A 19,026-nucleotide genomic window follows, 5' to 3' on the forward strand; every position below is an offset into this window, starting at 1 on the left:
TATATATATCCCTCTGCAGGTTGTGGAGTTTTCCCTCAACAGATGTCTCAGAATATCTCTACTTTTCCTAAGCCATTAGGCTATACATATTACATGATCAGTAAATGTTGACGGATTCTGAATCTTAGCATTATTCAAACTTTTAAAGGCAGTGTGTTCAAATATGTGCATTTTAAGGGACATTCACAGTTTGGTTTATAAAATATATGAAGTGTTGAATACGGTCGGGGATGCTGAGATAAATCCAGCAAGCAGGATGATTGGCCAGTAATGAACGGAGGACTGTGGCTCGCTCAGACCATCGCGGAGAGCGGGAGGCCTCACTGTCCTTTTATTAGGATTTCAAATGTTACTAAAAATAGAACAGGGGGTGTGAGCTTTATAGCCAACAATAAAAGAATTTTTACAAGTGAAAGAATTCTTACAATGTATCATTAATGTGTAAAATACAGCCAGGGTAACTTATGGTTTAGATAGCACTTATCAGGAATACAAAGCAGACCCACTAATCCTCAAGGCCAGCTCCAATTTAAGACTTTATTAACAAGGAGGCAGATGGAGTACTCAACAGACCTTTTCTCAGGATTCCATGACCGAGTGGCCTAAACAGCCTAAAGCCACAAGTGGAGACAAGGCCAGCTCATCTCCTGAATCACAGGACACCTGGATGTGGGAGCATGGGGAACATGTCCCTACCCAGAGATCTGTGTTCCTGCAACAAATATACTAAAAACTTTTGATTGTACACTTTAAGTGGATGAATTATATAGCATATGAACTATTTCAATAAAGTTGTTTTTTACAAAAGCAAACATTAAATCTAGAATTAAAAAAAAGAAAAAAGAAACAGAAAGGGAAGTTGGAGACCCAGGGAATTTCAAGGAGGGCTGGATTACTAGGCTCTGAGCCTGAAATATCTGTAGTCCTAGGCAGGTATGTTCTAGTGGAACCACCACTGGCCGTCATCTCTGGGCACCAGACACTCCACTTAACTGGATTCTGAACATTGCCCCTGAAAATGCTACCATTGTTTCCTAGGAAATGGTGTAGAAATGCCACCAGCCATGTCTGAATGTATACTGTCCTCATCCCTGCTTCTTTGCCTCACTGGTTTCCAATTCAAAGAGTGGAATGGGTGCTTCTGACAGGCAGAATCCAGGTCACACACCCATTAATGCTCTAGCTGCAAGGGAGGCTGGAAAATATTTTGTATTTTCAGCATGTATCATAGGAGGGGCTATGCCTTATAAGACAGGTATGCCTCAAGCATAGAAAGGGATTTTAGATGTTGAACAGAAAATTTAAAAACAAAATAAAAGACTACCCTTTTGTCTTCACTTTACATTAGGACTACAATCCAAATTCCTGTAAGACTTAGTTTGATTTCTAAGCGAGCTCATTTGGGATGCTAAAAAGATCAAGATTGTAGGTTTGATTTCCATTAATGGTTTTATAATCAATCACCTCTCTTCTATAATCTTACTCAGCAGTCTAACAAATAATTTCTCTGATGCTAAGGAAAATCAGTTGTAGAATCTCTGAATTATTTTTTGCAAAACAATCCTGACCTTAGTGTGAGGGGTGGGTGGAGATTCAGATTATAAACCTTGCTAATGTAGGATTAGTCTTCAATAAAATGCTAATGTATGTAACTAACTGTAATAGTCTGAGGTGACCGGATAAATTTTATTGCTGAAGTTGATCATTTTACCTTACTCTTTAATTTTTAAAACCTTATGAAATAGTTGAAAAGGCAGTTAATTCCAATAATTAATGCCAACAGTTCAAACACTTGAGGATGTCTTCCTGAGCATAAAGACGTGTTAAAAAATCACTGTAGCTTGATGAGTCTTGGATTTTCTTCCTGAGAATTCATACATATCAGGACTTTCATCTTTTTTTCAGTTCTCTTTAATTAACTGGTTTTAAATTTTGGCTAATTGCCCTTTCCTGTGTTGGGGGTAGGAAAAAGGTAAAACCAGTCTTCAGAAATGTTGAACACAATTTCAGCTGATAGTGTGTTGTTTTGATAAAAGAGAAATAAACACAATTCTAATATTAACAAAACTTTTATTCTAGTCTGTTTTGCACTCCAGAGGGTGCATAGTTAACCACATAAAAGTACATTATATCATTAATATTGAATAAATTATTTGACATTAAAACTAAAATAACCATCTTTTATCCCACAATGCACTGGCACTAAATAGCTCAACTAACAGTTTGAATCCTGGTCTGTCACTTAATTGCCATAGAACCTTGGAAAAATCACTTTGTTTCTCTGGGACTCAATTTCTTCATTTGAAAAAGAAATAAGTAGCATCTGTTTAAAGGATATGGTTAAAAATTAAATGAATCTATATATGGTAAGCACTTAGAACAATACCTGGCACATGGCAGGCAAAAAATTCAATAAATGTTAGCAAATTATCTGAGGAATTTGTTGATTTATTTTTCAACTTTATTTTGACATAATTTTAGATTTATAGAAATTGGCAAAACAGTCCAATCTCTGTAGAACCTTCACCCAGTTTTCCCAAATGTTAATATTTTACCACATTTGCTTTATCCTTGATTTGTTTTGTTTTTAAGCGGCAGTCATGGTACCCATTCATTTACCCTTAACTACACTTCAGAGTATGTTTCTTAAAAACAAGAACATTTTTTTACATATCCACACTGCAGTTCTCAAAACCAGGAAATTATCATTGATACAACATTATTATCTAACCTACAGACTTGATTCAGACTTTGCCAGTTGTCCCAATAATGCGCTTTATAGAAGAAGAAAATCTCAGATCGTGCCTTTTATTCTACTGTTACATCTGTTTATTCTCCTTAATCTGAGATCCTCATGGGTTTTTGATCTTTTAAGACCTTGAAACTTTTTGATACATATAAGCGAGTTATTTTGTAGAATGTCCTTCAATTTGAGTTTGCCTGTTCTCTCATGTTTAGACTCAGGTAATGCATTTTGGCAGGAATATCATAGATCTACTGTTCCATTCTTTTCTTTGAAGAGATTAGGAAGCATGTGATGTTTGTCCCATTACTGGGTTGTTAACATTGATCATGTGGATAAGATGGTGTCTTCCACTGTAAAGTTACCATTTTTCATTTTTCCCTTTGTAATTATTATGTATTTAAGGGGGGATACTTTAGACTTTACATGTATTTCTGGTACTGCAAAACTTTACCGATTAGTTTAGTATCCATTGACTATTATTATGATTGTCAAATGGTGATTTCTAATATCATTGTTTCTTATACAGTTGATGAGTAGTGTTCTTACTTTTTTTGATCATGTGTTACTTTCATAACCTGTGAACTTTCTCTTCTCCCCATTTATATTTATATCACTATACTTTCATAGATTCTTATCTATTCATTGGGCTGCAGTCTATTACTGTAATTATTTTGATGCTCAATTATCCCCAGTTTGGCCGGCAAGAGCCCCTTTAAGCTAGCTCCTGTGTCCTTTGTTACATCTCTGAGCACCTCCTTACTTTCTGGCACAGAGTGTTTCAGATTCATTTCGTACTTGAGCTACTCCAGCCTTGAAATCAGCCATTTCTCCAAAGATGCTAATTGATATTTAAGTAGAGGAGGGAATCTTGTATCTTATGCTGACTTTCCAAAGTAATATTGACAGAGGAGCTGTAGAAGTTGCTTTTAAAATGTTATTAATATTTTAAGACTAATTCATTCTCTCATTTCACTAGTTACCTGTCCGTGCTTGGGGCTAGATGCTTCCAGTACAAGTGAAGTTTAACTCCAATCCACATTTCAAAAACAATGTCAGAATAATTGTTACAGACAACTAAGTGCTAATCGATGTTCAGAGATGGGCTGGAAACCTGGGAATTGAGTAATTTGAGAAAAGAGTAGAGTTTGAGTAAATACAGAGGAGCAGGGAGGATATCAATTTGGGGGCACAGCTCGAGCAAAGGTATAAAGCTGTGAATAGGCATGTTTTATTAGAGAATTTTGAGATGCCTGATTAGTTGGTGGATAAAACAATGTTGGTAATTAGTGGCTAGGTGGGTGAGATTCAGTTTATTGGGAGCCTGAAATTTAGGCCAACTCATTAAAAATTTATCCTATAGGCAACGCAGAGTCTCTAAATTTGGGAGCTAGGTGGCAATAAAGAGTATGTTTAGGAAGTTTAATCTGTTATTATATTGCAGAATAGATTGAAAAACAAGACAAATTAGAAATTATTAAAATAATTGAGTCAGCCCTGAACAGTGTGGCTCATTTGGTTGGAGTGTCATCCCACAAAACGAAAGGTTGCCAGTTCAATCCCCAGTCAGGGCACAGGCCTGGGTTGTGGGTTCTGTGCCTGGTTGGGGCCTGTATGAGAGGCAACCCATCGATGTTTCTCTCTCACATCAATGTTTCTCTCCCTCTCCTTCGCCCTCCTTTCTCCTCTCTCTAAAAATCTTAAAAGAAAATAAGGTAAAATAATTGAGTCAAAAGCCTTAGGAATTCAAATTGAAAGGAATTTGGAAGGAAGAAATGACTGCAGTCTCTTGAATCAGGATAACTGGGAGAACAGACTCTGATGAAATAAGAAACTGGTGATTTTTATCAAGGAAAGAAAAGTTTCAAAGATAAAAACAAGTTTGGGGATATTAAAATTTTTATTGTAATTTTCCCCCCCTTATAGTGGTTGATTAAGAACCATAGAATTACTCCATCACTTTTTATACAAAACTACACAGTTAAAAAGTAATGATGCGGGGCCATACAATATCATAATTATTAGATACAGTAATGCTTGCTGAATTTCATTAACACTTGTTAGACACAGATATTTGTAATAGCTTTAATTTTCATAGCTTTAGATTTATAGTGAAATAGGAAGTTGTTCTGATTTGATATGCAGTAATATATTCAACCATATAACCAGTCTCAAATTCTATCTCTTAATTGAGATCCAGTTTCCTTATTGATTTGAAATGTATGGCTTTTGTTGGCATTTGGGGTATGAGAATATTGTTTCCAAGTGTAGCATTTGATTCTTTTTGTGTTATTAAAATTCCCATGCCCATCCCTCTCTTTAAAAAATATATCATTTTTAACTTTAACTCTGTGTAAAGCAGAAATTATCAGAAACTAAGAACTTAGCTAACAAGAGCTTAAAATAACCAAATATCGTGACCAAAACATACTTTCCCATACATTGGAAGGTGAGTATAGAAAGTTCCTAGATCCAAACATTCCCAGGAAGTGAGAATGAAAGTTCCTGAATGGCATTTTGTTAATTTTTACAATTACACAGATTTCAGTCTTAACCAGATTATCATTCTCTGTGGATGTAGCAAGAAAAATGACACAGGTTTGTTATCTCTCTAGCTACTATCTCTTCAGGCTTTCTGAACTGGCTTGAATCCTAGAGGTTACATCTGAGAACTAAACCTCATTTCATCCGCAGGAGACCAAGCAGGTTTGTTCATTTGTTTGTTAATAGGTTAATATATGGACTTCCTAATTAAAATCTGTTGAAAAATACTATTACATGAAGGAATGTATTAACCATGTAATGTGTCGGGATAGTGCTGGGTGACTGTCATAATTTCTGCTGCTACAGTTTATAAAAAGGAAAATAAAGTCAGTTCTTTTTGTTGGAAAAGAAGATTTCATGTTATCTGTGTTTGCAGGCTTTCTGGCTCATATGCTGGAGGAATCCTTGCTGCGGGGGTGTTTTCATTTTCTCGTCTAACATGGCAGTGGTCCATTGCAGCAGAGGTTTTTAGCTTAAACAATCTGTTTGTGGGGCTGCTTATGGCTCTTACTGTACAGTTTGAGGAGGCAGCAACTGCAAAAGAAAGATCAAAGGTAACCTATTTTGATCAAAGTGAAATCACTTTTTGTTTTAAATTTTACATAGATGCTGAATTTCTTTTTAACTTTGGTTTAGATACTGTTTATCTGTTCTGATTACTGTCAAGCGTAAATTTAGGCATGTTGAGAGAGAAAATATTCTCAGGTCTTTTACTGTGAATCATGAGAGCCTTTATAAAACATGGGATTTTTTCCCCCCTCGGAGTTCAAAAGTCTTCTGGAGAATGAGGGGATTCTGAAATCCCCTTTGAGTCCCATGAGAAAGACAGGCTTGTTGGTTATTTCCGCACGTACATGTGTGTTTGTGTGTTTGTGATTGTAAAGTGCCAAGCTCTAGATTGACCACTCTAAAGTATTTACCATTATGGTACGTTGACTTATTCCCCAACTGCAAAAAAGAAAAAAAAAAAAAAAGTCAAATCACATTTGTACTTTTTTTTTTTAAGGAGAGTATCAAATGTAAAAATGAAGTAGTTCAGAAAAGATAATAAATTCTGAGACAGACACTATCATCAAGATAATTTGAAACACGAAGGAAGCCTGTCTTCTAAGAGCTTACAGTCTACACTGTGCCAGATCATCGTAGTATAGGCAGCATTGTGCCATTAGAGAATATAGAAACAAAAAACATTGGGGTTTATCTGTAGTTTCCGTAAACAAATCTGTGATGCTATTAGAGTTTTTTGGTTGGTTTAAAATAAACTTTTTTTTCTGATCATGAAAATAATACACATTCAAAAAAAGTAAAAACACTATTCATTAATAACCAGGTTCTAAATAAATGGTGTTATAATCCATTTATTTAACTTAATAAGAGAAAAAGTACAGCAAAGAATCGCTGAATTTTAGTTACAGATTTTACTCAAATAAGAATTACACAATATCCTATTACTGTTAGGGTTTATCTAGTTATCATACAAGACTTTCTGAAATTTAGTTTGAAGACAGTCATTTAAGGTCAAACAGCAATGATTTGATGAGAATGAGAAATATTAATAAAAAGAATGGTGATAAATAGTAGTGACGGGTAAAGGATGACTACTTGCATCTAAGCAATTGATTCTTAATTTGACCTATGGTATGCCTGGTTTTCATATAAAGAATTGCTGTTTACTATTGTGCTTACTTTGAGTTTTAGGTGAATATTAACTTGGTTTTTTCTTTTATTTATTTTCAGATAGCTAAAATTGGTGCTTTCTGCTGCGGCCTTAGCTTATGTAATCAACACACAATAGTACTCTACGTTTTGTGCATAATACCATGGGTTCTCTTTCGACTTTTAAAAGAGAAGGTAAGTTTTGGAATTTTGTAAAATTGAAAATTCATAATATTTTATTTAGGCCCAGTATAACATATATGCCATCATGGGGCTTTAGTTGTTTTTTGTTTTGTTTTTGTTTTTTTAGTTTTATATATTACATAAATTATCTTAGGCCTTAACAGTATTTAAAAAACAGGATTTACAACAATTATGCAGTATTGATTGTGGTGATATCTGGCCTATTTCATAATTTTCCTGTGGATTCTGAATAGCCCCTTGATGAAAATAGGCTAAAAGAACTGAAGATAACAATAGCAAAATTTCTTAATTATTTTATTATACATTCTAAGACAAAGGATAGTGTATTAATAACAGTTCATTCTTTCATCCAGCTCTTTTTTGAGTCCCCCTGCTCTGTGCCAGATGCTGTTCTAGGTGCTAGAGATTCAATTTTCATCAAAACAGACCTATAACTGCTATTGTGAAATAAATAATAGTCTCTGGTAAATAACATTTCTGTTTTCTCAGATTTTCCCTAGAATTAAAATGATTATTTTAGTTTTTTCTCTGAGAGGAAAATGATTATGAATTTAAATGGTGATATAAACCAATATAGAAAAATTACTTTGTTAGAGGGTAGGAGATGCAGGTAAAGAGAAGATAGGGAGCTGAGTTAGGCACAGTCCTTGGAAAGATAGAAGCTCTTTATCCTGTCTGTCTTTCTCACAGAGGTTAAAACAGTCTATGTACAAAGCCAGTGCTGAAGTAATTTTACTTACTTTATTTATTGTTTATTTGTTAATTACACCTCAGGCACATTGATCATTTTATTGTTTGTCACATATACCCAGCTATCAATAGAATTATATTAGAAAAACACATATAAAAAATTATTATATAGAAATATGGAAATAATTATATCAAAGCTTTAGATAGTTGTATTTACTCTACTACATTTTATTTGTTAGCTTCTTGGCAACAAAGTAAAAGGAGTAACATGGAGTTATAACATTTTTATTATGTGATAAAAATAAATAGGAAACATAATTGACACGAAAGATGAACTTCTTGGAACATAATTTTGTTAAGTCAATCATATAAAACCTTATGTAATGGATAGAAAATAGCATAATAGGCACTTTCTTTAATAATGGTCTTAACAGAGTACACAGCAAGTTCTTTATATGGCCTTTTACTATATAAGCTCTTGATAAATACATGAAGATATAACATTAAAAAATATAACTCAGCGAAGACTTCAGAAGACCCAAATATTTTTCTGATGAATCAATGGATTCACAGAGAGGGATGCACTGACATCCTGATATCAATCATCTTAGCCAGGCTTCTTTACATTTTTTTTCAACTTTATTGAGATATAATTGACATTTAACATTATATAAGTTTAAAGTGCACAATGTGATTATTTAATATATGTGTATATTGCAAAATGATTACAACAGCTTCATTACCTCACATAGTTACAATTGTGTGTGTGTGGAGACATACTCTCTTAGCATCTCTCAAATATGCAGTACAGAATTGTTAACTACAGTCACCATGCTGTGCATTATATCCTCAGAACTTACTCATCTTATAACTGGAAATTTGTACCCTTTGACTACCTTCATCCATTTCCCTCACTCCATAACCCCTATCTCTGGCAACCACCAATTACTCTGTTTCTAGGAGTTCAGTTTTTTAGCTTCCACATATAAGTGAAATCATACAGTATTTGCCTTTCTCTCTCTGACTTATTCAGTGGAGCATGATGCCCTCAAGGTCTATCCATGTTGTCACAAATGGCAAGATGCCCTTCTTTTATGGCTGAAAAATATTCCAATGTGTATGTGTATAGATAAAGATATAGATATAGTTATTATATTTTCTTTATCCCTTTATTCATCAATGGACCCTGAGGTTGTTTTCATGTCTTGGGTATTATAGATAATGACGCAATGAACATGAGCATGCGGAGATAGGATTTCATTTCCTTTGGATATATGCGTATATCCAAAGTGAAGTTGATGGATCATATAGCAGTTGTGTATTTAATTTTTCGAGGAACCTCCATGCTGTTTTTCAAAGTGGCTGCACCAATTTACATTCCCACCAACTGCCTAAGGGTTTTTTTTCTTCATGTTCTCATCAGCACTTGTTATTTCTTGTCTTTTTAATAATAGCCATTATAATAGGTGTGGGGTGATACCTCATCGTGGTTTTGATTTACATTTCCCTGATGATTAGCGATGTTGAGTACCTTTTCATGTATCTGTTGGCAATTTGAATAACTTCTTTGGAAAAATGTCTATTCAGGTGCTTTACCCATTTTTTTTGGTCAGATTATTTGTTTGTTTGTTTGTTTGTTAGCTATTGAGTTTGATGAGTTCCTTATATATGTTAGGATATTAACCCCCTTATCAGATACGTGGTTTGCAAATATTTTCTCTTATTCCACAGGTTGCCTTTTCATTTTGTTGATACTTTCTATTTCTCTGCACAATCTTTTTACTTCGATGTAGTCCCACTTATTTATTTTTGCTTTTATAGCTTGTTCTTTTGGTGTCATATCCAACAAATCATTGCCAAGACTGAACTCAAGGAGCTTTTTTCCTACATTTTCTTCTAGGAGTTTTATGGTTTCAGATCTCACATTTAAGTTCTTAATCCATTTTGCAATAATTTTTCTGAGAGGTGTAAGATAGGGGTCAAATTCCATTCTTTTGCATGTGAATATCTTGTTTTCCTTGGTCTTTGTGTTAGTTTTTATGCTAGTACCATACTGTTTTATAATACAGTTTGAAATTAGGAAGTGTGATGCCTACAGCTTTTTTTTTTTTTCCTTCAGGATTTCTGTGGCTGTTTAGGATCGTTCGTGGTTCCATACATATTTTAAGATTCTTTCTGATATTTCCGTAAAAAAGGCCATTTAGAATCTTGATAGGGATTGCATTGAATCTGTAGATGGCTTTGGGTAGTATGGACATTTTAACAATATTATTTGTTTCAATCCATGAGTATAGGATATCTTTCCATACATTTGCATCTTCAATTTCTTTCACCAGTATCTTACAGTTTTCAGTGTACAGATATATCATATCCTTGGTTAATTTCATTCCTAAGTGTTTTATTATTTTTGATGCTATTATAAATTCGATCATTTTCTTTTTGGGGGGCGTAGTTAATTGTTAGTATGTAGAAATGCAACTGATTTTTGCATGTTGATTTTGTATTCTGCAACTTTACTGAATTCATTTATTAGTTTTAACAGTTTTTTTTGTGGCATCTAGGATTTTCTTGTACATAAGATCATGTTACCTGTAAACAGGGACCATTTTACTTTTTCCTTTCTGATTTGTATGCTTTTATTTCTTTTTCTTGCCTAATTAATGTGGCTAGGACTTCCAATACTTTGTTGAATATTGTTGAATATGTTTTTCCCGATCTTAGAGGAAAAGCTTTCAACCTTTCATTATTGAGTATGATGTTAGTTTTGGACTTGTCATATATGGCTTCAATTATGTTAAGATATTCCCTAGATCAATTAAATCCAATTTTTTTAAGGGTGGCCCTTTTTTATGTCTGGAATCTATGCTCAGGCGTGCAGGAATGCTGTTTCCCAAGATCTGAGCACTGGTTGCTTTGTAAGTCCAGCTTCCCTTCTCTATCTAACTGACACTCAGTGGCAGAGCCCTGCAGATGTCCCCCAGTGATTCCCACGAGGTGAGACTAGAGTGGGCTTCCAGAAAAGTGTCCTGCAGTGCAGAGGGTCCACTTGTACTCTTTTTTGCCACTGGAAAAACCAGAGCCCCAGGAATGACCCCTTTGTGCAGGACTGTGCTGGCCTGGAGAAGGTATGATGCAGTCACTCTGATACAGTCCCTCTCAGCCTCTGTGTGCCAGGGACGGGCTTCAGCTTCACCCTGGGTTCTGGTATGTTCACAGTGGAGTTTCGTATATGGATGGTTGTTGGTCTTTTTGTGAGGAGGATTGAAGTTAGGAATGCTCTGTGTTGCCAGCTGAATGGTGTCGCTCTTAACCAGGCTTCTGACGTCGGAGAAGGCACATTCAGATGTCAGAGAAGTGCATTCCCTGACAAGAACCTAACAACCAATATTTTCTGTTAGTTGATTGAGAAAAGAGCCCGTGTGCTTTGTATAAACCATGCAAGGCTTGGAGTTGACAAGTTAGGAGGCTGGTTTGAGAGTCTGTTGGCCCTGTACTGAGGTCACCTGCGAATGAAGGTTGAAAATTTGGGAAGTATGACTCTTAAAGGACCTTTTATTTTTATTATTTAAATAACGGAGGCTAAAACATAAGGTCCACCAATCATATAACAGGGTAGTTGGATGTGAGGCAGAGGAAGAAGTCCTCAGTCAGTTGGTTAGAATTCTGGCTGCTCACTTAAATTATCTGGAACGCTTTAAAAAAGTAAGGTGTGTGGATATGTGTGTATGTACATTTGTGTGTGTGTGTGTGTGTGTGTGTGTGTGTGTGTGTGTGTGTGATGCCACCCTAAATAATTCTGATTTAGTTGATCTGGGGTGAGACCTAGACATTATTTTTGAAAAGCTCTCTGGGTAATACTAGTATATGTGCAGCTAGGATTTGGAAGTATTCTCCTGGGTTGTGTGAAATAGCTCTCCCCTTTATTTCCTACACAAAAGGAAAATTCTGCAGCAATTGTATCTTTCCATTCTAAACTGAACTTTATAATATGTAGAAACTGCCAAAATACAAACGTTTACTTTCTTTAAGACTACTTTTAAGAATAGCAAAGACATGTTGTTCAGTTAGTTATTTCTCACACTCTTTTGATGCCATCATTTTTATGCATCTCATTACCACTTTAGAAATATCAATGAAGTCAGTACAATAATAAAAACAGTCCAATATCAATTGAGAATGTTTATTTGAAAGTACCAATATAAGTCAGCCGCTTATTCTATGTCTGGTGAATGTGAATCTTGGTTCTTGTATTTTTTGTCACATATGAATTTCCCTTTTTTAAAAGGGAAGATTGGTAATTTCCAATAATGAAATCTGTAAGAGACCCCCTTTCCCAGTTACTAAAGTGAGCATTATTTGAATCTTTCTAGTAGTACACCAGAATTCTTTTGGGCTTAACCTTTTTAAGAATTTGTCAACATTATCCTTTGTTTTAGAAATGTGCTGATGAGAAATATATTCTCATGGAGGCAACATTGCTACATAGAACAACAAATTTCCTTTAGTACTCCAGTCTATATAAATTGACAATAAAGAGCATTTGGGTGAGCTAGCAGGTTATTTAAAAGCTAGCTTCATTTGTGCCAAATATTTCCATGAAATATCCAAACTCTTGTAGAAAGAATTATACTATCAATGTATAATCATAATGAAGTCTACTCCTGATGAGGGTGATGAGATGAATTGGTATTAGGACACTATTTGGGGCATATTCAAAAGCAGCTGAACAACTTAATCACTTCCAAGCAGGTTATCTCAGTTGTGCGATGCTGCATGTCATGACATGGTTTTAAATGTAAAAGATGCAATAAACATGGTACTTATGAGTCTTTGCTTGTAGTATTTGCTTCACTCAGATTTCACCTGCCATGCAAAGGCGTTCAGGCTGATGCAATTTTCTAAGTAATCCACGGTAATCAGAAGGTTGAACATAGTAGTCTGTGGTGACTTAATATAAAATGAGAGATCAGCTCTGAGTAAACATATTTGATGTTTTCCTTGATGTGTTCTTGAAGTTCCAGGATGAATGAACTAGAATAAACATTGTCATACAACACAATATGCTCTGATGCAGGAACTCTCCCTACGACCTTTGTTGGAGTTGAGTCTGTACTTCTCCGCTGGTTTGCTGCCCTATATCTATCTTCCGATCTCATCCTACCTCAATCAAGCCCGCTGGACCTGGGGAGACCAGACCACATTGCCAGGATTTTTGACTCATTTTCTCAGAGAAGAATATGGAACATTTAATCTGGTAAATTTATATTTAAAGCCCTTGTGGGAATAAGTGCCAAAACTCCGTGTTCTTCCTGGACCTCTATTGAAAGTAAAAACAAACAAAAACGTTTATTAATAATAGTATGTAGAATTTTCATTTCAGTTATTCATGTAAAAATCTTGCCATTGAAATGTGGCCTTTAACATATGTAAAAAAAAATGGAATCACTTAGCCTGACATCATTGTATATTTTGAGTGTATTTTTAGGATAACAAGCATTAAAAAGACTCTGCTGCCAGCCGTTAAAGCATTTCCATAGTGCTGGGTATCATTTTCAGCTCTTGCTCTACGATTTAAAATATTTGGAAAAGATTAAAAAAAAAAAAATCCTCAAAATCTTTAATTTACCTCGACCAAAACTTTCTTCTTACATATCTGATGAATAGCATCCATGTTAGTGTTTAGAGTAATACCTGTGTGTAAATGCTTTATAAAACATAATTTCACTAAATGTGTGAAATTTAGTATGTCCTAAAGTTTAGAAATTCAAAGGGACTTGGTTATCTGAAAAATAAAATGATAAATAGATAGTTTTTTATTTTATTATTTATTTTTTAAAGGTACCGACATTTTTTTTTATATTTATTTATTTGTTTGTTTATTTACTTATTTATTTTTAGAGAGAAGGGAAAGGAGAAAGAGAAGGAGAGAAACATCACTGTGTGGTTGCCTCTCACTTGCGCCCCCAACTGGGGACCTGACGTGCAACTTAATCATGTGCCCTGACTGGGAATCGAACCAGCAACACTTGGCGCGCAGGCTGACACTCAATCCACTGAGCCACAGCAGCCAGGGCTTAGTTTTTTATTTTAATATAGACAGTTGTATCATATTTTTCATCATGGTTTCTGCTTTTTGTGTCTTACTTAAGAAGGCAGTGCTCAGGAGCATACATATTAAATGACACCATTTATACAAAATTCTAAGCCATGCAAAAATTAAACAATCTATTGCTCAAGGATACATACAAAAGTAGTAAAACTATATGTTTTTAGAAAGTAGGAGGATAATTAACACAAAGTTCATGGTAATAGTTAGCACTGGGGGATGAAAAAGGCACGGCTGTGTGAGCTACCTTATGGTATTCATGCAGTTCTGTTTCTTAAAGGAATGGTGGGTCTGTAGATTTTTTAAACTATTACTTAAAGACATATTATATATGTTGTTAGTAAGCCAGATATTTCATAATAAAATTGATTAATAAAAGGATAATTATTTTTACTTGAGTTTGACACTTTAAATTTATATTTTTGTTTACTTATATTGGTCATTTCATTAAAGTATTGCATGAGAACCATTCCAGATTTGAAATTTGTATAATTCACACATAATTGTGAAATTATAGACTAACAGGTGATAATGAGCTCTAAACAAAGTGCCCAAAAAGGAGCTTAAAGAGATTCTGACAGAAGTGTGAAGTCTGTCAATGCATTAATGTGTTAATCATTTCTGCTGGAATAGTTTAACTGATTTTTAGCCAACTATTATTTCTGAAATTCTTCCTAAAGGATGTCCATGTTTAGTTTTCACTAACTTTGCTTTAAAAATTAAGTAAGGCTCTGAAGTAAAGACTTTGAATGAAGAGAGATGTTGCGTTGTATATTTAAAGCATGTATCTTTTAAATCAAGATAGTTAAATACAGTAGCCTAACAGAGCTTTAGTTTAATGCTTATTTAGATAAACTTTTCTCATTTCTGTTTAGGCTAAATCTGAAACAGGATCCAGTATGTCTAAAATTTTACTGTGAGTATGAAATATTTGGAACTATTTAAAAATTAATTTTTTGTTTGTTCCCTTAAATTATTTTGGGAATTTCTGAGTTTCTTCATGAAGTGGTACGTCTGTGAGTAGTTTTCACCCATTAAGTTAGCAGTCATTTTGCATATTGTCAAATATTCTACCATTTCCTTCAATAAGAGAAAACTTAAAATAAGCATTAAATGCAACAGTGTATGAGACTATTAGGGGACTACATAGAATCTATAAAACTAAAATGTTTCATAACAGAGAAGGAAAACTCTGACTCCAAAAAACCTCCGCTGCCTTGCGGCATACCTCTTCTGGGGAAAGGCTAAGGGAGTAAACCCCGACAGAAAATCCGGAGCCGGAGTCCCTAAGGCGGTTTGACGTTGTAGTCAACACCGGCAACTCCTGCGGCGCACCTGAAGCCAAGCTGTATCGACTCCGTCTTTCCCTTGGACCCTTCAGCTGCGAAGAGAGGGGGGGTCTGCTGCATGGGCAACAGCAGACCCTCCATATCACCCTGCCCAGGCTCTGTAGCTTCAGCTCCACTGGAGAGGACACTCCAGCGTCATCGCAAAATGTCAATTCAACACGGGAGGAGACAGATGCCGTGTCACTCCCGAGTCGGACTGCACAGCCATTCTCGGCGGTGCAGATAGACACTTAAGAAGCTACACCATCGTCTCTCAAGACGGACGGCTGCCGACGACGAAAATGTTTCAACTTTCATTTGATAGAAAATTAACCAATGTAGTGTTGCCTTATAAAAAATTTATGCCTTTTTCTGGTTTTATATATCTTCTTTCTTCCACAGACATTTCATAACATAGTATTTATTAATTTGAACAATTATTTTCTTGTTATCTTGGATTGAGCTATGCTTCCTTTTTTAATTCTTGGGAGCTTAGTTGATTAAATATCTCTTAAGACTTTTCCTTTAGGCTCTTTTTTTGACTTACATATTTTCAAAATTCAACCTTATTAAAGCCAGCTCAGGAAAATATATTTCATCTATATTATCTAATGGCATTTTTTGGAAAATGGGTTAATATTTACTTTAAAACCTACATGTCAGGTAGCCTTGCTCTGAGAAATCACCCAGAGATCATTCTAGGATTAAACAAGGGGTTTATTGAGGGAAAAGCAGGGAGCGGGTAGAGGAAAGAGGAAACTCCTGGTCCACCTCATGGGCTGGCTGTAGGGGAGAGCGGAGAGGGGAGAGGGGAGAGGGGAGAGAGGGAAAGAAGGGGGAGTGAAGACTCCCAATCACCCACACATGCTGGTAGGATTCACCTGCCTGAGCCTCTGCAGGCCTGTCTACACACTTTGTCAAACACATATTTTGGTTAGGGTAAATTTATCCATCAACACATTCAGCAGGCCATTTACATCTCCTTGCTTTTCCCCCACCAGGCCAGTCAACATAGAGGGCTAGGTCCATCAACATTTCTCCTGGGAACAGCAACGTCCAGTTTCATTTCCTATGGGAGGGGCTAGGACCAGATTTATTTGCATACAGTTCATTTGCATACGTCAGAAGTCCAGGTGGTCATTCCAGCTGCCTCCATGTTCTGACAGTACACAGATTGACAACTTGAAAAATATCCATACCAATCCTGTAATATTTTTATAATAATTTTCTATATAAAATTAGGGAAGAATAATTTTCTAAACACTAAAGTGATCTCTATTAATTAGGGATTCTTAAGACTATCTGAAAACCATTTTAAAATTTGGGGAGAATATTTCAATTCTATATATGAATCAGCTCATAGGTTCTCACAATTTCTGTCTTGGTTACTTGCTAGCTTGCTTTCCTCCTTCCATCTTTCCTTCTTTTCTTTTTAAATGACCTTTTCCCCTGGTTTCTAAAATAAGAATACACACAATTGTTATGAAAAGTTTAGGAAATGTAGTTGAGCAAAAATAAGAAAAAAAAATTACTGTAATTCCAACATGCAGAGATAACCACTATTATTAATACATTAATGTTTTTATATACTTCCAATATTTTTAATATTTCTGTTTGTTTTTAAAAATAGGATCATAATATCCAAGGGTGGACAAAAGTATGTTTATAGTTTTTTGTATAGAAAAATAATAAATAATCATACAAGAGTAAAGTCTGTTTTGCATACTCACACCTACTTTTGCCCACATCTGTACATGCTGATTTATTAGCCTTCTGTTTTTCATTTTATACTGTATCTTGAAAATATTTTCCTGCCACCAATTATTCTTATACAGCCTTTAATGATTCTCACAACTGATTTTAAATATTTCTTTTTATGTCTGACTAAGACTTTATGGCCCCTTTGTCTCTTTTGCTGGGAGAAGGTAGCATCTTGTTCAGTGTCCCTTTTAAAGATAGACAGGTTTGCCAATGTCTGTGGGCTCTTACTTTGTCCTGCTTTGCTCCATGCCAAAACACTCACTGCCTGCCTTTTTCTACCTATCTTTTGGGGTTATTCTCACACTCAGGATTGTTGGAATATTTTGCTTTCACAAATCCCATATGAACTCCAAAGGACCCCTAGAGAGCAATCCTAGATCACACTTCCAACTTTTGAAAGCTGCACATAAAAGTCATCTATTGGGTAATTAAAGGTCTCCTTTACATCGAAATAATAGCTGTTTGGTTATATACCCAGAAAAAAAGACCTGACAAAAATGATGACCGTTCACTATTTGTTTGAACCAAATTATAATCCTTGTGCTCTCTGATTGAGTGAGAGAATTTCTAGTGTTTAATTGTTTCAGGTGGACAAGAGTGTTGAGAAAGGGAACTTATAATTAACTTATTAGAAAATCCTTCAAAATGATGGAACCTAATCATCTACCCTTTGCCAGTTGAGCAAATTAAATTCTTTCCCTACGTGTATCTCTAAATTGCAATCCTGTACAAGGCAATTATTGAATCTAACCCTAGGCAGTGACCATGTTTTAGAGCTTACATTTAAGCAACAGATCTCCAAGAATTAATTTTGAGACTGGCTTCATTCCTTTTGAAGGATGGCTTGAAATGGGCCTCATGCTGGAATCAATTTTTCAAGTGTATTTGAAAATGAGTAAGGATATCTTCCCATAGTAGAGGCATCTCCATTAGTATAACACACATTGTGTGGTTTTCATAATTATGGCATCACATTTTCTCCAGTAAAATTGCCGGTAGGGGGAAGAAAGTTCTTTGAGATGGTGTATAGAATCATTTCTTTTTCAAAAAATGGAGATTGTTAGAGCTACTTTAGAACTAAGATACCACTGGGAAATGCTTATTAGTTAATTAGTCTATGGAGCTTCTAATAGAAGAATTTATTTTAATTGTAAGGAAAAAGGGATACATTTTGCAGAGATTCCTTGAACATATTTTGAACTGAATAATATAGAAAATAAGGAAGCCTTTTAAGGAAGAATGTAACCCAGAAAAGAATGATTGGAAATCATATCTCTTTTCCTTTTTTTATTCATGATTAGATCTCAAAAAAATGATTTGAATTAATTTTGTTTTCAATTACTAATCACTGGAGGCCATGAAGAAGTTTACAAACCCATTTCAGATGACTTCTTGTCAAACCAATCAGGAATACAAATACTGTAATATCAATACAGTATACCAATATCACAAACACTGAAGAATTACCGGTACTTGTTCTGATGCTATCCCAAATTATATAAGTTGGTGACAAAATGTTACAATTGGAAAACATCTTAAAACTCTTTAACTCTTTCTTATGGTACCTTTTCTCCTGAATTTGAAAGAAAACAAAATAATTTTCAAATCTGACTTAAGCCTTTAAAATTATTCAGTGTATAATCTGATGTATTATACGAAGAATGTTTTATTTGGAATTAAGCAAATTTGTTTTCTGTGAACAAAAAATTGTATTGTCTTTTAAAGCTCTCAAGTAACAAATATGAGGACTGAACTCTCGTTCAACATTCAAGCCCTTGCAGTTTGGGCTAATATATGTTTAGTAAGAAAGTAAGTAATATAATTTTTTCCTGTTATTTTCCCCATGTTTATTTATTAAATTAATATTTTCAATATGTTGTTGTAGTGTATTACCACTAGTATTATATATTCCAAATAAATGACTCTAACTACTTCTATGAAAGCAAATAAGTGTTACTTTCTTGCTAGGTTTTTCTTTTTCTGATTATAAATTA

General features: G+C 34.8%; 1 protein-coding gene across 2 annotated transcripts in view; it reads left to right on the forward strand.

The window, feature by feature from the left end:
- The window catches only part of TMEM260 (transmembrane protein 260), a 60,367-nt gene that overhangs the window by 18,449 nt on the left and 22,892 nt on the right, over nt 1-19,026 (forward strand). For both annotated transcript variants that reach the window (XR_016509821.1, XM_090270916.1), the window contains exons 4-8: nt 5,664-5,841; nt 7,025-7,138; nt 12,912-13,091; nt 14,819-14,859; nt 18,758-18,841. Coding sequence is in view for 1 of the 2 variants with exons in the window: in XM_090270916.1 (XP_090127042.1) it covers nt 5,664-5,841; nt 7,025-7,138; nt 12,912-13,091; nt 14,819-14,859; nt 18,758-18,841 (597 nt within the window). In the remaining variant the exon portion in view is untranslated. The remainder of the gene's footprint in view (nt 1-5,663; nt 5,842-7,024; nt 7,139-12,911; nt 13,092-14,818; nt 14,860-18,757; nt 18,842-19,026) is intronic.

Source organism: Furipterus horrens, unplaced genomic scaffold (assembly GCF_987537825.1).
Source record: "Furipterus horrens unplaced genomic scaffold, mFurHor1.1.pri manual_scaffold_3, whole genome shotgun sequence".
In the NCBI taxonomy this organism is placed as follows: Eukaryota; Metazoa; Chordata; class Mammalia; order Chiroptera; family Furipteridae; genus Furipterus; species Furipterus horrens.